The sequence below is a fragment of the Pimephales promelas genome, chromosome 10 (genome assembly GCF_988280905.1).
Source record: "Pimephales promelas chromosome 10, fPimPro1.hap1.1, whole genome shotgun sequence".
In the NCBI taxonomy this organism is placed as follows: domain Eukaryota; kingdom Metazoa; phylum Chordata; class Actinopteri; order Cypriniformes; family Leuciscidae; genus Pimephales; species Pimephales promelas.
In genome coordinates, this window is record NC_142778.1 from 22,350,511 (window position 1) to 22,374,578 (window position 24,068).

The 24,068-nt window shown below is 37.1% G+C and overlaps 1 protein-coding gene across 1 annotated transcript in view; it reads right to left on the bottom strand.

The window, feature by feature from the left end:
- Positions 1–24,068, bottom strand: part of shank3a (SH3 and multiple ankyrin repeat domains 3a) — a 325,227-nt gene that overhangs the window by 228,265 nt on the left and 72,894 nt on the right. The window contains exon 3 of the mRNA XM_089135496.1: positions 15,105–15,471. Coding sequence (XP_088991622.1) covers positions 15,105–15,386 — 282 coding nt within the window. The 5' untranslated portion in view covers positions 15,387–15,471. The remainder of the gene's footprint in view (positions 1–15,104; positions 15,472–24,068) is intronic.

Consider the following 24,068-nt stretch of genomic DNA (forward strand, 5'->3'; position numbering starts at 1 on the left):
CTACTCACTGTGTTTATGGCCAGCTTCTAGCTTTCTGCAGCTTCTCTTTCAAGGTAGTGGCGAAAGGCGTTCTGTAACGATGTTTGTTCGCTGTTGGCATGACGTCACAATATGTCAACCTTCACAGAAGGGGTGCCCGAGGTTATGTAGACATAAATGTCTCATTGTAAGGTAATAAAAACATTACGATTCATTGAGTAAGGTCTTTATACACCACTGAACACATAGTAATGGATCTTATATTTCATTTCTGTCAACAAATCCTCAGAAATATCACACATTACACCTTTAAGCAGTTAGTTTGAAAGGTAACATGTAATCCAACTTTAAGGGCACTCAAATTGTAAATGTAACACAACGGTTCAAAATTTTAGGGTCAGTAAGATTTAAAATAAAGAAATAAAATATTACTTGGATCAAAAAGATGCATTATAGACATCCATAATGTTACAAATCATTTATATTTTAAATAAATGTTGTTGTTGTTTTTTTTTCCACAAAAAATAAATAAAAACAACAAAAAACACATAATGTGTATAACATTAAGAAATGTTTCTTGAGCAGAAAATCGGCATATTAGAATGATTTCTGCCTTGACTTGAACAGCTGCCTTGATTTCTGAAGGATCATGTTAGGATCATGGAAAAATGCTCTCACTAATTATTTAATATATATATATATATATATATATATATATATATATACGTTTATATAAATATAAATATATATATATATATATATATATATATATATATATATATATATATATATATATATATATATATTATATAAGGTTTATTCTGAATACCAAAGCTTCATGCGCAAACTTTAAATCCAGACAAAGTAAGTATTAAATGGCATATGATGTGCGTCCACCATTGTCCGACTTCGGTTCAAACGTATTAGGCTAAATACCACTACTGACAGTGTTTCCGTGCATGAGCTCTTGAAGCTCCAGCTTCTTGAAAGGGGGCCAGGAGCACCAGCTCATTTGCATTTAAAGGGGCACACACAAAAATGTTTTTTTTTTTTACATGCTATATAAAAATATCTGTGGGGTGTTTTGAGCTAAAACTTCACATACACACTCTGGGGACATCAGAGACTTATTTTACATCTCGTGAAAAGGGACATCTCTTTAAAATATATTAAATCAAAATGAAACACTAATTTAAAAATTAATCATATTTCACAATATTAATATGAATGTATTACTATATTGCTGTTAAAATAAATGCAGTCTCGGTGAGGATAAAACGATTTTTAAAAGTCTTACCAAACCCAGACTTTTAAACGTAGTGTGTGTACGCTTTTCAAGACTTTTCAAAAGGTTTTTTTGACTTTCTTTTATTGGGGATCAAGCCTTAACTCTTCACACTGTGGTGGCTATACAATGGTAATCACCTGCAACATCATAGTACCTTTATTTTACCAAAAGATTATCATATTCATGTACCATCACATTTACATGGTACTCATAGTCACTTTACCGAGGTTAACTTTTTTCCATTTGTGACAAACACACAAACACATTAAACAAGAAAATTGTGACAAACACACAAACACATTAAACAAGAAATGAATGCATACAGCACTCTGGCTGTGTTACAAAGAAACACCAACAGTTTTAGAAGGGCAAAAGCCGGACTAACACATTCCCTCAGGATCTCTCTCATTCTGCAGAGATGGGAGAGAACAATCACTCACTATCACTTATATCAACTCAGAAGAAAAGTCTGTGTGTGTGTGTGTTCAGATGTAAATTGCCCAGGGCACTAAAGCTCCCTTTAGTACTTAAACAGTGAGAACACCCAGAATCCACAAACATAGTGACTCTAATAGAGAAACGAGAGATATGGCCAGATAAATAGCAGAATATTGCCGAGAGAAACAGAAAGAAACTAATAAAAACAGATGTGTTTAAACAAGACACTTGTACAATAACCATAACTGAGGAACATTTCAATATTATTATCCTAATACTGTAATATTAACTTTATATTGTTACACAAAATGTTCTAATGTATATTTTAGCTGTATATCACTGCTATATGGACAATACTTTGACACACTCATCTTGACATTGACTGATAACAGAATACTTCTAGAATACTAATAACAGAATACTAACTTGTAATACTGAAACAAGGTTTTTTTTTTTTTTTTTTTTTTGCAAAGCTGCATTGAAACAATGGTGAAAATAAACTTGAATTGAACTGAATTAACAACCCTGTAATTTATATTTAAAATTATGTTTAATATTATTTTTATTAAGAACAAACTAATTTCCAGATTTCTACCTGATTCTCATGATCTAATGTAAGTTGTCAAGATGCCTACAACTTTGCTCCTATAACATTTAGTCATTTCTTGTGTGTCGACCCCATTGGCCAGCAGCTTTCTGCACTCGTCACTAAAGGTGTGTGTGTGTTCCGTGTGTTGTGCTTCAGGCTGGACTTTAAGAATCAATGAATGAGTAAAATAATTAATAAAGTGCTAAAGACGCCTTCTGGAAAAGCACTGCCGCGGGAAAGAGACTGTACCACTTTGTAAAGCTAAGGAAATCTCTCTCTCTCTCTCTCTCTCTCTCTCTCTCTCTCTCTCTCTCTCTCTCTCTCTCTCTCTCTCTCTCTCTCTCTCTCTCTCTCTCACACACACACACACAAACATACTTACCTAATTGAAGACATACTGTCAAGTTTGGGGTCTGCAAGATGCTTTTTGAAAAGTCCCTTTTGCTCACACAGGCTTTATTTATTTGATCAAATATTTTGTAAAAAAATAATATTGTGAAATATTATTGCAATAAAATTCAGCTTTATGTCACAGGAATAAATTTTATATATATATATATATATATATATATATATATATATATAATATATATAATAAATAATATATATGCACCATTTCTCCAGTCTTTAGTATCACAAGATCCTTCAGAAATCATTCTAAGAAATCATTCTTCTTATTGTTATTATTATTATTATCTTAATATTATCAATGTAAAAAATATTTTGTGGGAAAAAAAAACATGTAAACTTTTTTTTATACTTGTAAAATTATCGAAATATACACTACAAATGTAATGTGTCTTACATGAATAAAAGTTAGTTTTAGAGAAGGTAACTGTAATAATATTTCACAATATTATAGTATTATAGTACTTTATTATTGATCAAATAAATGCAGGCTTGGTGAGCATAAGAGACTTGTTTCAAACACACACATATACATTAACACACACACACACACACACACACACACACACACACACACACACACACACACACACACACACACACACACACACACACACACACATATATATATATATATATATGGTATTGATGTATATTTGTGTTTGAAAGAGTCTCATCTTTCTTTCTTTTTGTGTGAAAGACTGCATTTATGTGTGTGTGTGTGTGTGTGTGTGTGTGTGTGTGTATACATGCAAACAGTGTTTTTCAAAGAGTATAAGAGAGCTTTTCAAATCACTCCTGTACACCAAGCTTTGCCTTCAGATGGAAAAGAAAGCTTTAACTACACTTAAAGAACAAAGAAAGGTGCAAATGCCGGGAGCACCATGGATCTCAGTCGAGGTCTGCTCTCAGTGCCATATGCACATCAATCCCAGAGTCCACTGGGGACAGCTCCCTTCACCTGCTCAGATGAAGCAGCCACACATGCAGGACACACCTGAATAACAAGGTCCAGACGTTCAGTCCTTAAACCCAGATCTCATTTGTGTGAATGTGAGTGTGCACTGTGTCCAGATGGGCTGGAATGCGCAGCAGACATGCTAGTGCAGGTTGGGTTTGAATGAGCTAAAAATAGCATCGGAAGAACGTGAGACGCCTCCGCAAACGAAGCCTCCCATCTCCATCTCTGCCGTGATGGATGGCATCGCCATGCCGAGCGAACGTGTGTGCCAGAAGAGGGGGCAAGATGCCTTCAGAACCACAGAGCTTTGCAGAGACAGACAGAGGGAATGTAGATAGATGGAAATGACTCAATGTTGTGTTGACAATATAAGAAACTGAACCTAAATGATCAAACAGAAAGTGTGAAAGAAAAGCACGGTCCGCATGAACGCTGTGAGTTAAAAGCGTATTCATGACCATGCATTATGGCTTTGAGCATGCTGTGATGTTAAAAGTGCATCCATCATTAATCCACCATATTTAAGTACAGGAAAAAAAGGGGAGGAAAGAATGAGAAAGCAAATGAAAGCACACTCTTTATGCCATTTACACAGCCTGCTGTGGCTGAGGTGAATGGCTAATCTCTTGCTGCTGAGGTTCAAACAAAAGCCACTCTCAATGAATGGCCTTTATTAAGCAGCAGGGCAGACACTGTGGGGATAATATGCTCAAAACTCAAAGCTAATAATGCTAAAGACATGCACAAACCCAAAAATAATCATACCTAGAGCAGAAAGTCTAAGACAAGCATTTGATCAGACAGCTGCAGTCAGCCACCAGTATTACTGAGATCCTGCTGTCTCAGATCCATCAGATCTGTCTCAAGCTCCGATGATGCCGTCTCGGCTCAATAACACCACGTATCGTTCAGGAACACAACACCACTGACTCCAAATACCTGGCATTAGTTTCCACAAGGTTAATACTGCCATTCCCTGTATATATGAAATGCAACTGGCCAAAATTAAATCAAAATTAATCATATTTAATTTCTTAATAAATGTCCATGGTTGAATCTGTTAGGATTTTGATATGGGATATGGGTTTGGTTTCGAAAAGAAAAAGATTGGGGACAAAATGAAAAGGGAAAAGGAAATGCAAAATGCTTAATCAAAAATTTGAGTTATATCTAAAACAGTTTTTCTTCTCTGTTCAAGTAATCAAGCTTGAGTGGGCAGAAATATTAGCTAGTGACATCATAGCTTAAAATCTACCACCCAATCAAGTCCTATATGATAAAAATCAAGCCCCGCCTTAGATCGGCAAAATTTGGGGGGAAAATCTACAAATTATCTGATAAAAATTGAGACTGCAATTTAAAATGCAATTTGAAAAAAAAACCTCTATGTTTGCAATGCTATTTAATTCATTATAATGGTAACACACTTTACAATAGGGTTCATTAGATAACATTAGTTAATGTATTAAAGGAGTAGTTCACTTTAAAAACAACAAAAAAAAAAAAATTGCTGATAATTTACTCACCCCCATGTCATCCAAGATATCCATGTCATTCTTTCTTCAGTCGAAAAGAAATTAAGTTTTTTGATGAAAACATTCCAGGGTTTTTCTCCATATAATGGTCTTCAATGGGAACCAAACGGTTCAAGGTCCAAAAGACCGTTTCAGTGCAAACTGCAAACTGTTCAAAGGGCTTTAAATGATTACAGACGATGAATAAGGGTCTTATCAAGTGAAACGATCGCTCATTTAAAAAAAATAAAAATAACAAAGTTTAAGTTTGGTGGTGGTCACCTTGCTCTGTTCTGTGACGCACATTTGTGACTCTCCTGTTCGAACTCGTTTATCAAAATGAAAAATTTCTTTTCGACTGAAGAAAGAATGACATGGATATCGTGGATGACATGGGGGTGAGTAAATTATCAGCATTTTTTTTTAAAGTGAACTCCTCCTTTAACTAATCATGAGCAAGGCATTTCTTACTGTATTTGCTAATCTTTGTTAACGTTAGTTAATAAAGATATAGCTGTTAGTTCAGTCCATTGACTAATGTTAACAAGATTTTAATAAAGTGTTAGTAAATGTTCAGATTCACATTAACAAACATTAATAGATGCTGTATAAGTGAAGTTCATGCTAACTAATGTTTTCTAAAGTGTTAATTATCATTAAAAAATGAAACTAAACAAGAAATATTACTAGAGTAATTTAATGATTTTATTTTAAAATACAACTGCAAAACAAGAAAATCTTCACTTTGAGATGTTAAACCATCAAGTTTTTATTTGGCGGAAAATTTTGAGGAAAAGTTTGCTGCATGATGCATTCCCAAAATGCACGCTATCAGCGACCCACACTCACAGCAGATGCAGAGATGAGTGAAAGAGCATGAAAACTCTGAAACGTGCAGCGCATATAATTATTTTATTAAATTGCAGCCTTGACGATTTGTTAGGATTGTAATTTTGGTAGTGATATCCATTAATCCTACAATGCCCTACATTATTTCCCACTGAACACTCAGAAATACACAACATAATGGCAGTTAAATGTGCTGCGAATGTTACTTCATGTTTTAAACACTCTTTAGACATCTGTAGAGGAAGGCCAGGTGGACTCGACTGTAAGGTGTGTATTACAGCTGTCACTGTGCTCTGCGTCCACATTGTCCCACGCATGCCATCTGTCAACAGAAGATCTGGAACCAGGGGACTGATTACCAGAGCATTATGAGTGTGTTCAATCACAAAATCACTCGGTGCACTGCTAAAATTGTGAACATTTAATGGGTTTTAAAATCCAATATGGTAAGCCTTCATAAAAATCATCTCAAACAGTATTTCATGTGTTTGGTTCTAGGGGTCCGAGACGTCCACCTAAACGCACCGCGTACTCAGGAGTGAAGTGGCATAGTGGTTAAAAAAAACTCAGGTTTGAACCTTTGAAGGGAACAAGCTATGAGAAATCACTCTTCTGACATGGTTCATATGACTGTTCCAAGTTTTCTGCTTTATATTTCAAAAAGACAAACATTTAACATGTTATTTGATGAAAACTGCTCAAATTTCATTTGTGCTTTTCAAACATTTTAAATGAAAAACTACTTCTACTTCTGCTTCTCTTCCTCACGCAAAGCTATTGTGTGGCTTCAGAAGATTATATAACAAGTTACTTTGATTACATACAACTCTCCACACACAGACGATGAAACATCTTTCAGCACATTCTGAATATATTCTACAGATCTCAAAAACTGAGATCTGTGATTGTTTACTTTCTCCAGTAGCTTTTGGGAGTTGCTATTAAAGCTAACACAGTCTCATCCCAAAAAGTCATATAACTGACGTTTTGGGACGTATTTTGACCATACGTCAATATCAGCCTTTTTAGGGCCCCCTTAAACGTCGGTAGATGGCGATCCCGGGCCGTCATACAACTGACGCTTTACCTTTAACGTCAGTTAGGTGACGGGTTAGGTTTAGGGTTAGGTTTAGGTATGGGGTAGAGTTAGGATCCCATAACCTCATATACCGACGTTTAAGGGGGCCCTAAAAAGGCGAATATTGACATATGGTCAAAAGACGTCCCAAAAACGTCAGTTATATGACGTCTTGGGGTGAGACCGGGTTGTTAAAGCAGACATGAAATCAAGTTTTTGTTGCTTTAATGACAAACTCCATGTATTTTACTAGCACAGGTGAGCTGGGTAATCAACCTGAATGAACTAACTCATGCCAGACATCCCTGTGAATGGGACAGACAGTCAATATGAAACCAATAAAGGGAGAGTTTACCCGAAATGAAAATTATGTCATCATTTACTCACCCTCATGTCATCCCAAACATGTATGAATTTCTTTCCCCTGTGGAACACAAAAGGAAAAATATTGCAGAATGTCAAGACTGCTCTTTTTCATAATGGGGATTGTCAAGCTATAAAAATGACAAAAAGCATCATAAAAGTAGTGCACTGTATTCCAATTGAAACAATATATTTGTTCACTGCGAAAAAAAATTTTTTGTCTTGTTTTCCAGTCCAAGTATCTTAACATTCTTAAATCTAACACTGTATTTATTTGAGAAGCAGAATAATCTAAAGGAGAATTCCAGTATTTCGCACTTTGAGTCTATTTTCTAGTTTGTTTTGGATGAACTAGGGTGGTGGACATAGAAATTTTTACGTTGAGTCTTTTAGAATCACCTTTGACGCTTCAGAGTGGCTGTCTACCAGCATGCACAAACATGTCCTTAAAACAAACTTTAACGTTCGTTTTCAAAACTGCAACTCACCGAGTGGTTAGTGGTCTTCGTCAAAAGAGTCAAAAAGTCGAGACAGGACCCATGGTCAAAATTTGAGTCCACTGCTCATCCAAAACAAACTAGAAAATAGACTCAAAGTGCTAAATACCAGAATTCTCCTTTAAGATATTAAGTCTTGTTTTCTGAAAAATGTATGAATATATTAACTGAGCTTATGCTTAAAAGAAAAAAAAAAATTACTAATGGGCTCTATGCACGACGGTATTTCCGGGGAAGGTTTAAGGATGCTTGATAACTTCCGCCGATCGTAGAGTCCAATGCAATACCGAGAATTTATGTTGAATTTTATACTCCATGGTTATACTAAAGAAACGTTAGTCACAAAAACAGATAAAACAGACACTCCTGGTTCTGTTTATGATTCTTTTTAAAATGATATTAAATAAACATAACTATATATAAAATTACATCTAAACGTATGTACGTTTCGTTTCAAAGACGGGAGGACATTTTGAAGACCCGTTTTCATCGGTTTTCCTCCGCTTTAATCTCCCCAACCGGAAAATGTTGAGCATCCTTACTTCAGATGCGGAACTTATGCGTGCATATAGCCCATTGGTTCGCAAAAAGAAACTTGGTAACACTTTACAACAATGTATCAACTAACATGAACTAACTATGAAGAATAAATGTGTTACTATAAATGTTAATCTTTGTTAACGTTAGTTAATAAAAATACAGCTGTTCATCATTTGTTCATGTTAGTTCATAGTGCTTTAACTAATTTGATCAAATACTACTTTTGGTTTTAATAGTCATAGACAAGTAAATGTTGAAACTAACATTAACAAATGGGTATAACCCTGGTGGCCCTGGCCACATTCCACCCATTGGCCCTTGTCAACGGCTCGTAATAATCCCCATCCACTAAATTGGTCTATCACACTCTCTCCTCTCCACCTGCAGCTGGCACTGGCGCCGTTTTACTGTAACTGCTGTCGCATCATCTAAGTGGATGCTGCATACTGGTGTAGCTGAGGAGAGATTCCCTGATATGATTGTAAAGCACTTTGGCTGTACAGTAGTACATATGAAAGAGCTAAATTCATTCATTCATTCATAAAGATTAATAAATGCAGTAGAAGTGCAGTTCATTATTAGTTCATGTTAACTAATGAAACCTTATAGTAAAGTGTTACCAGAAAATAAATTCAAAGGGAAATCAAGTCCATTTTCTAACCTCCACAGAACGATATTTTGTCTCGTTTTAAGCGAAAACTCACTTGATATTAATACATTTTTCAGAAAACAAAACTTATGTAATTTTGCTAGTGAAGTAAATGTATCTTGATTTAATAATGATTGGATATTCCTACAGGAAAACAAGACGATAATTCAGAGTAAGAAAATCATTTTTGCAGTTTTTGAGGTACAGACCAAAATGTAAGCAATTATTTACTGAAAATCCTCTCAGCGTAGCTCTCAAATCACATTCAATTCAAATAAGGTGTCAAGAAGTTTGACGTCAATGATGTCAAGCCTCATTGATGTCAAACCAAGCAAAAAGAATCTTGACGAATGAGATTTGATAACTAATTTATAAAACTACTTAATAATGACTCAAATTTAACACACAAAGCTGTCCTGTGGCTTTTGAAGACGAAATGTGGCACAGGAATGATTTGGACTACTTTTATGTGGCTTTTTATCACTTTTTGGAGCTATACAGCCCCATTCCCCTTTATGAAAAAGAACAGTCTAGATATTACGCAATATGTCTTCTTTTGTGTTCCAGAAGAAAGAAAGTCATGAGGGTTCAGAATAACATAAGGGTGAGAAAATGATTACATAATTTTCATTTTTGAGGGAACTAGCCTATTCCTTTAAGCAAAACCAATATTTGAGAAAGGAAAAGTTAAACATGAACATCATTTCTCTTTGAGAAAAATACTTAAATTTCACAAATACAAGCATGTTACTAGTTTCCTTAGTCATCCTTTAACCAAAAATGAAGAGTGTACACACCCACGCACATACAGCTAAACTTCCGTCTGTAATCTAGTGTAAAGCGTAACATTTCTCTTCCAGCAGTGAGATCCCTGTAGTCTTCTCTGTGTGTAAGTATTTTTAACAGGTGTCCCCATGCGATTAACGTCAGGGAATAGGGCTTTTGTCACACTTTGAAATCTTTAACCGAAACCCTCCAGAGATATGCTCTCTTCTCTACACAGCACTTTTTTTATCCATCTTCCCCCCTCTCTTTTTATTATAACACATCTTATGAAAGTCACCCTGCAGTGAACATAGCCAATAATGGTCGCAAGTGAAATCGTAAGCAGATGGAAAAGTAATGCAAGTTGAGGGATCGGCAAAAAGAGTGACCCAATCCTTAAGCAACCAAACTTACGCAATATATACGTGGCAGATACAGCTCCTCAGACCCAAAAAATAAAAATAAAAAAAATGCGAAAAATTAAATAAAATACTTGAAGTCCAGTTAAACTTTCCTTCCATAAAATAACTATCCTCACAGCCCCCCCCCCCCCCCCCGCAAAAAAATAAAAATAAAAAATAAAAAAAACAACAACAACAACATAATACAAAAATACATGAGCAAATATCTAACTACCAAATAAATAAGTACATACATAAAAACGCTGACCTTTCACTACTGCATCACACAAGCAAGCAAATAAATAAAAACCCCTAAAGGGACAAGGTGATGAAAAAAAAAATGAGATGGGAGGAAAAAAATACTTTTCAATGCTTTTTCTCTTGCAAAAGTTTGTGTTTGCTCGCAAAACCTTTGCGTTCCCTAACAAAACTTTTGGATTCTTTGAGCAAACAAAATTTTGGCGGGAACTCAAAACTTTTGCGAGAGAATGTATTGACATAATTTTCTCTCCAATCTAGAACTGTCAAAAAGTACCGACTTCGGTACCAAGTCAGAACTGAAATTTTAAAACTGTTTGAGCGCTGTTGGGTGGAACCGTAAACACCTCTGATTGGCCATTGTACTCACGTACTAATCGGATATGTCTGTGATTAGCTACAATGATCAACGCTTCAAAAATATATGTAAATATACATCACAACAAATATGTCGCTCTTCACCGATACACAGATACGGAAGTCTTTGAAAGGATTTGTGCTTACAAACACTAGCTTTCAAAACACTTTCAAACACTTCCGTGTGCTCTCAAACACTGCGCCGTTGATCATTGTAGCCAATCACAGACATATCTGATAAGCACGTGAACACAATGGCAAATCAGAGGTATTTACGACTCCACTCAACAGCGCTCAAAGCGTCACAATTTTAAAATTTCAGTACCGACTTGGACTCAGTACAGACAACACTAATCCATTTTTTTTTCCATCACCACATAGAGGCTACACCACATCATGCCAATCAACTGATTTCTTTAGAACTTGACTGTTGAAAATCCACTTTGTTGTACATAGACCTATCCACATGAGGTCCTACTGCTCACAATGTCAAGGCATTGAAGGCTTATAAAAGTAGTGTGCATTGTTGTAAAAATGAAAGCCTCAAAGACTGGCTGTCCATCCAAAAAGAGTGATAAGGACCCTGGCCACTCATGTTTACTAAACCTGTGCCAGCATCTAGACTTGCCAACTGGCACTTACAGAACTGTAGGACTAAAAAGACTGAAGAAAAGGTTTCTCATATATCTCTGGCTTGAATTCCAAACACCATTTCTGATGAAAACTTACTTCGCAAATACCATGAAGTCAAGGAGGTTCATTTATCAAGGTTTTTTATGGGCTATAGATTTGCTAGATTTGATAATTTGAAGGAACTAATTGAATGGAACAAAACACAAAGATGTCAGCAATGGAAGAAACTCACCAGTCTTAGACTAAGACAATGAGCCATATTTGTTGTATGGAGAGGTTTTTGGATCTCTAATTGGCACAAAGAATTGGCCAAGATTTAATCCCCACAGAAGAATGTGTTCAGACACCTTGAGATTACAGTTCACAGATGATCCACAAAGCATCTTTATGGGCAAGACAGTGAAAACTGACCAAATTCACTTCTGCAAATCTGGTAGACTTGCAGCCTACTAAAGTCTCACAGCTGTAATCCCTATCAAAGGCAGCTCTGCAAAATAGTGAATGAAGTACCTGCATTTAGATGTCAATGGAGGATTCAAAAAAGTCCAGGCAATGGCAAAAGAAGTTTCAATTCATTTTGAAATACGTCAGTGAAAAACTTTATGTGCTGAATAATTTCTAGGTGCACTGGGATATTTTACACATCACAATCTCTTTAATATCTATTTATTTCTCCTAAACGGCATTGAGATAAACTGGAGAGCAAATGGAGACTTTGGATTTTTCTCCCGGGAAAAAAAATTCCATTAAACACCTTGGTAGATGTCAAACAATGTTTCAAACTGGGCTAAAATTTGCCAAGAAAAAAACATTTAACAACCAAACACCAGAAATATGGTCCCTTGCAAGAGGACCATAATAAGGTCCTTGAAATAAAGAAGTTTGAAAACCCCTGATCTAACAAGACCCCTTCCACCTCAAAAATACATATGCGAGACATTAGTGAGACATCTCATGCTTTCAAAAATTGGATGTTGGCATACTTGTATATGAATACCGGTTGCAATCTGATTTTGTTTATTTGAATTATAATGCTCCTAAAGATAGTATCAGGGTTTATTGGGTGTGAGTTAGCATTTGAAAGGCGTGTGGCAGTGGAATGTGCCAGTGAAAATCTGGCATTTAACAGATTCTTTCTGCTCTCCTTAACATAGAGTCTTGGGCCCTGATAAAGGACAGCGCTCATTAACACTATGGATCTCTGCTTTTAATGAGGCCCCGACACATAACCACACACATACATTCAACCAGAAGTCCATACTAATGCATGCATGGTCACAAATGCACACAGCCCCTAAGAGTGAGGATAAAAGATTCAAGGAGAAACAAATTTCTGACAGGCAGAATGAGCCATTGATCTATAGGCTCACTCATTCTGCTGCAGTTACTCACTTCATTGGCGTCAAATGTGCTGAATGAACTCAACTAAACAGGCTGAGAACCGTGCAGCAAACCATCTTATAATCAACCAACACAATATTCAGAGTATTAGTCAATCAAAATGGGGTTTCAACCTTAACAACTTAACACTTAAACTTAAACATTTACATTTGGTAACCCCCGATCGTCAACATTTGTTTATATTCTTAGAATCCAACGTCAGCATCTCAGTCCAAACGATTAAGACTGGAACCTGAAAAAACCAGCAAGGATCAGTCCTTAGTCCAACAGAAATAAACCACTCTGAGCTACTAATGACAAACAAGTTGCTGTTTATTGTCACTAGTAGGTGATCCTACTCGACTGTCAAATTCATCTGTGTCTGTCAGTGGATCACGTGAACTTCATTGTTTGCACATTTGCTCATCGTATAGCCAATGGCCAAACTTGATAGGAAACCAAAACATCACAGATATGCCACGTTTGGTTGCCTTCAGCATGGTGTGTGAATGCTTTTAGTGCAGTCAATTAAATCATTGTACACACAGATTTGGCATTTGGACATGTGTTTTGCATTTTTTCCAACTGTAATTGTGCATAAGTGAAGTGACAATTTTGTTAACCAAACATGTCCAAGCTCAAATGAAAAATAGTCAGCTAAAATCTGAATTAAATTTTAAATGTGATTTAAGGACCAAACCAACCAGAAACTTTGAACTTCGGCAGACTTTGAAACGCTTCAGACCAATGCCACTGCCAACACCTCACTACGATTGGCTGACAGCTGTCTCTTATTTGCATAAAGTTATGAAGCATTTATCATCTTTTGATGCTCTCGCCTCGTGCTCTGAACCGCTGTCAATCACACAATCCCTCATGCAATCCTGCTGTTCAGTTTCAGGGGTCAAGGTTTAGCATTGCCCTGTTAGCACCTGCTAGTAATGTAGATGCAGAAAGTCCACAGATGGTTTGTGTGTGTATTCTGACGAATTAATACGTTTTCAGCAAAAGCGACAGAAAAGACATTTATGTCACAAAAGATACATGCTTTAAAAATTGTTCTTTTGAACTTCCTATCCATCAAAGGACAGAAATGGTATTAAAAATATTGAGCATCACAACTGTTTTCAATGTTGATGATAGCAAATCAGCATATCACAAGGATTATGTGACACTGAAGATTGGTGTAATGATCCTGAAAATTCCGCTTTGCCATCACAAGAATATATTTATTTTTAAAATATATTCAAATAGAAAGCCATTAATTAAAATATTTTTAATAAAATTACTGCATTTTTGATCAAATAAATGCAGGCTTTGAAAGACTTCATAAAAAAAAAAAACTGTACAGACCCCAAACTTTTACACAGTAGTGTATTTAACGTATATATAATTGCGTTGGGAATGTTAACGGATAGCTGTCGCATGTTACTATAATACTTCTCAGCTCAAGTGCAGTAATGTCCAGCAAACTGCCAGCTATCATTGAAAATGAATGATGGTTGCTGCAAATTACTCTTTAAACACCCTTAACATGTCACAACTGACCTAAGATTTAAAAAAAAAAAATAAGCCATGCTTAAACGCAATTAAAGTTCATGCACCCCTCTAAATCCTGGAGGCAGCGTATGCAATGCTGAAAAATGGCACCTGCAACCGTAACACCTGTATCTGTCCAATATAAACAGGTGAGTAACAGCACTTCAACACAGCACTCTCATATCCATCAGCACCATATGTCGCTCGAGAGGGCCCTGGGGACACGGTACAATACGCTGCAACCGAACTGACAAGTCTGACATCCTCGCGACAGGAGGGAAAAAGTCCCTGTGAATTACAGTAAAGCTATACAATAACCCATCCAGTCACTGTATCTACCCCTCTCTCTCTCTCTCTCTCTCTCTCTCTCTCTCTCTCTCTCTCTCTCTCTCTCTCTCTCTCTCTCTCTCTCTCTCTCAAAGTGGTCAGTTTTCAAAGTCTGCTGCAGACTCACCAATGAAGACGGGTTACATTCAAGAGCAAAAAGCAGAAGAGGAAGATAAAAAAGGTAAAAAAGAAAGAGAACAATCATGTGCAAGCTGAAAAAGAACAGGACAGGCAACAAAAAAAAAGAAAACGAGAGAGAGAGAGAGAGTTTGGAGCACTGACAGAACTCACCGTTTGTTGCAGGTCAGGGATGCCTATGCGGACGACCAGTGTGTTGCCCTGCGGATCCTCCATGGGGCCGGCGTGCGGAGAGCGGGAGCTGTCCCCCCGGCTGGTGCTGGGAAGAGGCTGCGCAGGGCGAGAGTAGATGAGGAGAGGGAGAGAGAGAGGCAGCGAGAGAGGGAGAGAGAGGGGGAGGGCAGAGGGGGGCTCAGACGGGAGTTCAGGCTGCTGCTGTGGACGATCTCTGGGCTGGGAAGGCTCATGTTTGCCCGAGCCCGCACTCACAGGCATGCTCTGTGTGTGTGGAGCTCCGACTGCATAGTGCCTCGCTCACGCAAACGCGTGCACGCACACACACACACACACACACGGGGAGCTGCTGGCACAGATGCACAGGGAGAGAGAGCGAAAGCGGTGAGGGGAGATGCGATAGAGAGAGAGAGAGCGAGAGAGAGAGAGCGAGAGAGAGAGAGAGAGAGAGAGAGAGAGAGAGAGAGAGGGGAGGGGGGTTAGATGTGTACTGTGATTAAGCATTTTAAGCATCAAACCTGTAGGCTATAATGCCAGGTTAACACATTTCTGAATAAAACATATTACAACAGTATCATTAAAGGGTTAGTTCACCCAAAAATGAAAATTCTGTCAGTATTTACTCACCCTCATGTTGTTCCAAACCTCTATGTGTTTATTTGTTCTGCTGAACACAAAGGAAGATATTTGGAAGAATGTTTTAATCAAACAGATCTCATTCCCCATTGACTACCATAGTAGGAAAAAATACTATGGTAGTTAATGGGGAATGAGATCTGTTTGATTAAAACATTCCCCCAAATATCTTCCTTTGTCTATAGCAGAACAAATAAACACATAGAGGTTTGGAACAACATGAGGGTGAGTAAATACTAACAGAATTTTCATTTTTGGGTGAACTAACCCTTTAAATAATGCAAAATATTGGATTAGCTCACAAAACAATTCAAATAATCTTATATTGATGATCTCTTACTGTAACAGCCTTTTGGAATTCTGGAATTTATATTAGATTATATTGTTGACCCAGGTAACTAATACACTAGATTAATGTCTCTTGTTACACTCTGCACTACTTTAAAATTAAACTCCAATCACATGATCCTTTAGAAATCATTCTAATATCCTGATTAGAATGTGATTATTATACTGATTAGAATTCACATGATTAGCAATGTTGTGTTATTTTTTTGAAAACTGTGATGCTTTTTTTTCAGGATTCTTCAAATAGAACGTTTTCTTGTAACATTAGCCTACAGTATAAATGCCTTTACTGTCACTGTGTACAGTTTGAACCATTGGATGTGTCCTTGCTGAATAAAAGTATTCATTTCTTTAAAACCATTACTGACCACAAACTTAAGTTATATAAACATATAATTATATAAAAAAAGATGGAAATAATTTTAACCTGTGGGCTAACAACATAATTAAATAAGGCAAAACGATCAGATCAGATATATACTGTACGTCTTAAAGCATGTCTCTGTGGAATACTTGATTCTGGTATTTTGTATTGTGACACTAAACTCTACAGGCTAATTGAATGTTGGCCCAGGCATCTAATTTCCTACATGGCTGTGCTAGTTTCATACTGGATCACTTCAAACTCTTTCTTCTCACATTACAATAAAATAAACTCCTAAATCAATATTTAATGTCCAATCATTTTTTATTCAGCCATTAAAGGATAATGTACTTTTTCACCCAAATCATCATTGCAAAATAAAACCATTCAGGGTTTACATATTTGATAACTGACAGAATTATAGTGTAAAATGAAAAGAGATTCAGAGCAGGAAAGGGAAACCTATAGGCTTTGCAGTTAGTTTAACACACAATCAGACAGATAACAGATTAAATGATGAAATCAGATATACAGAGAATTCTAACGATCTAATAAATTTGATATGTAATAATTGGCAGAGTTAAAGTGTGAGAACTGAAGCAAATGAGAGAGAGAGGGGGGGGGGGGGCTGTTGAACTGCTACGATATTGATTTCAAGCAAATATTGCCTTCACAGTCCACAGCCAAGCATCAACTACCAACACTATCTGACATAGTTTGGTGTGTGTTCACACATTGACGAGTGTCATCTCATGATGTCAGTAAATGTGTGTGTGTGCGTGTGTAAATCAACATTTTATCAGGTTGACTGAATCCTATGCAGCATGACTAGAGCAGTGCAGCAGGATAACATCAAAAATCACCAATAAATGCTTCAAATGCCTACGGTCTGCTGCCTGCGTTCAAGTCAGTTTTTCATGCACGCTTGGGGGCTTGCATCATGTTCAGGCTTGTAATTATTAATAATAAACAGTGAATCCATGCAGTCCAGTTCAACAAAGTGCCGAATGCACTGAAACAGCACATACCACACGTATATGCAACTGCAAGATAATTCAAGCAAATGCATGGCACTATCAGCTGGCGTTATGTACTCATAGTGAACTCCCCTAGCAAGCAACCAAATTGCAGGCAAGCAAGTAAGAAACAAATAAAGCAAGAAAGCCTGACATGTAATCAACACAGAGTAAAAGAGTTATAGATTCACCACAGGAATCCCTTCCCACCCATCATATGATGTCATAATGCTAGAGCACCCGCTATTGGCTTCATCTGTGCCACTGACTCCTGCTCTCTTTTGATCACATGCCCTCGCCTTTGTCTCTGATGGCCAAAATCTGATTGACCTCATGTCATTGTTCCACTTTATTATGCAGTTCATCTCAATCTCGTCCGCTCCTATGACAAGCTTTCTCTCTTCCTCATTTCTTTGTTATACTGTTCCTCATTCACGCTCTCTCTCTGTGTACATTGACATTTCCTTCAATTTGTCTTATTTGGCAGCATAATTGCATGTCTAAGTCTTTCTAGCGTTAAAACTCATGGGCATATTATTTTTTTAAACGGTCATTTTCCAGTGTGAACACACAGGGCTGGGCTTTATGTTATGCTGCCTCTGTGGGAGGTTAAAGCAACACCATGGAAGTTTTCCTCTGCCGTCGCCCTACTGGTTGGAAACTAAATTGTCCATTAACACAATCGTAAGTAATTTAGCCTACTGTCGCACGCTCGCTTGTTGTTTATCCAGCACCGGCTTTAGAATGAACGATGTCCACAGACAAGTTAGAGTATGTTACATGATTTCATGAAAGGATGATGTATTGCGTCATCAAAAAACAAAATAATGACTATTGTAACGCTTGACGTAAGGCAGTCGAACTTTGTAGTTCTTTTTGTGCTCGGGTTACTACCCGAAGTTCCGTAATGCCAGTAAAAGTGATACAGACCCCGTCAGGCTATGGCAGAAGTGCCTTTCACCCTGTTACGACTTGATGAACCAGTGATAAGATTTTGGAAACATTATTTTAAGGTAAAAAATGTTACATATTGTTGTTTAATAATAATGAAAATTATGTCATTAATGTCCCACCCATGTCGTTCCAAGTCCGTAAGACCGTTTATCTTCGGAACACGGTTTAAAGGGTTAGTTCACCCAAAAATGAAAATTAAGACATTAATTACTCACCCCCATGCTGTACCAACCCCGTAAGACCTTCGTTCGTCTTCGGAACACAAATGAAGATATTTTTGATTAAATTTGAGAGCTGTATAACTACCACATTGGCTCCTAAGGGACTGCCTCTTGACGGCCCAGAAAGTCAATGAAGAAAATGTTTAAATATCCCAAGTGACTACCGTGGCTCAACTATATGTTTATCAAGCGACGCGAATACTTTTTGTGCGAAAAAACAAACAAAAATAACGAGTTTATTCGACTATTTCTTTTCTTCCTTGTAGGCCAGAACGAGACTTCCTTAGATTTCCACGACGCATGCGCGAGATTTGCGATCTGCTCACATCAGCTTACACCACTTCAGATCGCAATTCTCGCGCATGCGTCGTGGAAATCTAAGGAAGTCTCGTTCTGGCCTACAAGGAAGAAAATAAATAGTCGAATAAACTCGTTATTTTTGTTTGTTTTTTCGCACAAAAAGTATTCGCGTCGCTTGATAAACATATAGTTGAGCCACGGTAGTCACTTGGGATATTTAAACATTTTCTTCATTGACTTTCTGGGCCGTCAAGAGGCAGTCCTTTAGGAGCCAATGTGGTAGTTTTACAGCTCTCAAATTTAATCAAAAATATCTTCATTTGTGTTCCGAAGATGAACGAAGGTCTTACGGGGTTGGTACAGCATGGGGGTGAGTAATTAATGACTTAATTTTCATTTTTGGGTGAACTAACCCTTTAAGATATTTTAGATTTAGTCCGAGAGCTTTCGGTGCCTTCGTTGAAAAGCATTGCCACCCCTAGAATTACCACAGTATAAAATAACAATGTAAGCAGTGTTTCCTGTACCTGTATAAATTGTCCTTGTAAAGTCAACTTAATTTTGCCGTCTGACGAAAAAAAAAATACAATGACATCAATATCATTGAAACTCATAGCAGAGTTAGGTAAGGATCTTATGCCGGCTTGTCTTAAATCCAGTTTAAAATCTTGTTTAAAAATTAAGTTAAAGTGCCAAGAATTTACAGGATTAAAGGGTAGTCAGAAATTTACTATGAAATTAATACATGCTGGTCTGGGTCATTGTCTTACGAATTACTGTGAATCAACAACAAAATCACAGTAATTTACTGCACTTGTTTTGCTGTGAATTCACATGATAAAGTTGTCTTTAACCATGCCTACTGTTTACCATTGTAACCGTTTTGAAGTAATCACCATAAAGGTGATTAGTGTTCAACGATGTGTGTTAGTGTTTGACGATTAGTGTTAAAACGATGATAAGCAAGAATATAAAATAAGCTAATTGGCAGATTTTAAGTTAGTCAAACTATCCTTTAGTGTCAAGTTGCTGCCTTAAATTTTTAAGTCAAATCAACTTGTTTTTTAAAGTCATTTCAACTTAAATTACATGAGTTGAAATTACATAAATACAAAAATTAAATGAGTTGAATCTTGTATAAAGAGTTTAAAATAGCTTAACTTATTTTGCAATGTACAAACGTGTGACCTGAATGATCATATAATATTTTACAGTGTGATATACAGTGTCTTGATTTGGTGGCCTGGATTTTGACTTTTAAACCATATAGATGATTACTCTGTGGCAATATAACCGTTTCACATAATCATGAACACAAATGTGTATGTCAGGCCATAAATCCACAAAAACAATGTAAGGGCACTTGCTTTGGTGTTGTCACCCCTCATAGTCTTCACGCCACCCCTTTGCCACCCTATAAATAATTTTCTAGATCCGCCCCGTCAAGGAAGTCGGTAAGTTGCTTAATTCACTGCTGCAATCAGCTTTAATCTGAAAATCAGTCAACGTTACATACACAAACCCAATATGAGAGCAGTGTGTCAAGATGATTAAACACGCTGCATGCAGTGCCTTGTGCGTATGCATGAACTAACCAAGAGCAACATGCATAATGTAGCTTTTACTGCTCATACTGTATATAAATGACAAATAATATCACATTTAAAACCGTATAATGATACTTAGCTTATGTTATGGAAGCCTGGTAAGTCTGATTCTGTTTCAGGTCATTTCCCAACACCATTTCCGCTTTCTTCCCCAGTCATTTACTCTCTCATTAAAGAATGTCTTCATCAATAATGGCTAAAAAAAATAACATCTGCGGTATGACTTCGTGTAGACATATCTCAGTGACTGGCACCAGCTCAAAGACAGATTTAGCAGAACAATAGGCCTGTGATGCTAATATCAGCAGAACTCAGCTTCACTATTTCAAATAAATAGTCTTTAGTCTATAAAATAGTATTTAGTCTATAAAAGACAGATAAAAAGGAACTTCCTTTAAAAAGGAACTTTTCTGAGAAAACAGCAACAAAAAACAATTAAAGCTGCAAGCAGCGATGAAAGGGCCCTTGCACCCGTGCTAATGCCACCCAGTGGCTTTAGCAAGGTGGGCAATGTCCTTTTAAGCGGGTAAATATAGGTGGAGTATGTCAGAGTCAGTTACAAAAATGTCCTTTATTATGGGAATAATAGCATACGTTATTACTCAGATAAGTATTGCTAGCATGTTTCTTGAATGTTTAGAACTCAATGGTATATTTAATGTGTACTTACTACATCACACTGTTAAATATGTCACTTTTTGTTGCCAGTAGTTGGCGCTATAACTATATTTTGGATTAAGACACCTAGTCAGACTAGGACACTTTTAAAACAGGTTAAATTTGCATACTTAAGTTACAACAACTTCATTTTGCATGGGTTAGCACTTAGCAAAGTGTTTGCTAGCATTCTAGTATGTTGCTAGCGCGTTTAGCGTTTGGTGGCACTTATTTTTATGTTTATTAGGAGTCCACAACAGTGTTAAAGATGCCACTTCCTGTTGCCAGCAGATGGAGTTATGATTAACTAAATTTGAGCAGGGATGAGTTCAGGAAACAACTCTTATCAAAAAAGTGAAGTTGTTTCTCCAAAGCAGAACGTTAGCTGAAGTAGTAGTCAACTATTTTCACCCATTCAAGAAAACACTGGAATAAAAAGGTCCATTGATTGACCAAAAAGGAAACACATTCCTTAATCATAGGACCTTATAAAGTCAAACGGAATAGCCCAGGAAAGCCAATGCTTCCACTATTCACATGCTTGCCTATTTCTTCAGGCATACTACCTGGTTAAATACTCATCCATGATGATGATTAGCACCCCCTAATGTTCTAGAGAAATATAAAATCTAAGGTAACAGAGTTGCTGTTGCTTCTCCTCCTGTCTATGGTCATTTCTCTACTGTGCGACGAAGAGTCCATTCGTTATGACGCAATCGTTAGCCTATTTTTACAAAAACTGCTTCTACGGGGCCATAACGTAAGATACAAGGTAATGGAGCCTTTTATACATTGTTTCTTTAGAAATAAATAATGGACAAATGGAGTCTTTGGATGCCGCAGATGTAAAATCCCAGATAGCAAACTGACATTGAATCAATGTGGAAACGACGTCTCTCATGACATTGAAACAACGTTGATTTGCTCATCGAATTAACGTTGAACCAACGTCAGACGCGGCATTCTTCAAAGCTAAATGAAATCGAAAATTGGTTTGCTTTCATAACGTTGAAACAACGCGTTGATTTCAAGTTGATTTTACGTTAGTTTTGAAAGAATGACGCATCTGACGTTGGTTCAACGTTAATTCGATGAGCAAAACAATGTCAGATCAACGTTGTTTCGATGTCATATTTCCACGTTGATTCAATGTCAGTTTGCTATCTGGGATTATTCGCTTGTCGATTGTCAAAGTGACGCCAAAATGAATGGGAGTCAATGGAATGCTAAGAGCAGGTGAAGTTCTGCTACAATGGCGGCTCCCGTGAGGCTTCAACTTCCGCCTGATGGATTACCCCCTTGGTAATAGCATGCTTTAGCACTTAGCTAAGTGTTTGCAAGCATGTTTTAGCATGTTTCAAGTATGTTGTTAGCATGTTTAACACTTGCTGCCACTTTTTTATATGCTATTAGGAGTCCAGAAAAGTGTTAGACGCCACTTCCGGTTGCCAGCATGTGGCGCTATGACTGTAACTGAATACGAGCATGGAAATGTGTTCAGGACAGAACTCTTATCAAACGTGTAAAGTTTGGGACAGATGGGACATTGCCTTTTTGAGTAACAACAACGTCTTGTTTTATTGAAATAGCATGCTTTATTGCATGAATTACGAAGTTTGGGGCAGATTGGACGTTCCATGCCTGACTTACAGCAAATTCATATTTAAATACAGCAATAGCATGCTTTAGCACTTAGCTAAGTGTTTACTAGTATGGTTTAGCATGTTTCAAGTATGTTATTAACATGTTTAGCACTTTTTAAGTGCCAGCAAATTAGGAGTCCATAACAGTGTCAAACATGTCACTTTCTGCTGTCAGCAGGTGGCGCTATGACTGTAGCTGAATGTGAGCATGTACACGTGTTCAGAAAAGCTCTTATCAAAAACTCTTATCAAACGTGTGAAGTTTGGGGCAGATGGGACATTGTTTGCCTCAGTTACAGCAACTTTCTGTTTCATAGCAAAACATTGAAATTTGTCAGACCACCGAGGGCATCCTTCGTCGAAAACTTAAGATCTTCGCAATTTAACGTCGCAAGGCCTTAAGATTACACTCACCAAATTTGAAGTTTATCAGATTAAAACTGTAGGAGTTTGTTAAAACAAGAGTCCTGAAAAAACTGCAAAAAAAAAAAAAAACTGCACAAAAATCAGAGAGGAAGATCAAAATGGTGATCTTGTCTCCCTGTTGTGTTTAGGGATATACTCCAAGAGACTTTTTGGTATTGGGTCATTACATGCATGTAACGAATTTCGTACAGGCACATGAAACGTAGCGAGGCACACTCCGCTGAACCTTTAATTGCGCTATCAAGCAATTTTGTAAATTGTTCGAATGTAAATGTTCGCCAGTTTTGATGCCTGCAAATTTTCTTGAATTTTCGTGTATGTTTAGACCCTCAAAAATGCGATTCAATTCGGAGCATAATAATAATAAACAGAGCAATTCGGGTCCTTACACCATCGGTGCTCGGGCCCTAAAAAGCCTCAACTGATACAATGTGTGAGACTCTAAGTTTCTGAGGAAGTTGAGGCAAATCCGTCAGTGATCAGTCGGGCTTGTGCGAGCAGAAGCAGATGAAAGGGTCTCACACATTCTGTGAGTCTCTGAGCAGATGGAGAATGAGCAGTGAACCCCAGTCACCACAGAGGATGTTCAAATCATACCACTGTCATCTGCCCAGAACACACAACGCTGAGACACTCATCTAATGAACTTTACATAAATGCTACAATGATTTATTTTACATTTATAATGCATTATATGTGATGTTTGTTTATAAATCACACCTGATGTAACAACAATTTCCACGAATTTTGACATTTTTTTGTGTGATTGCA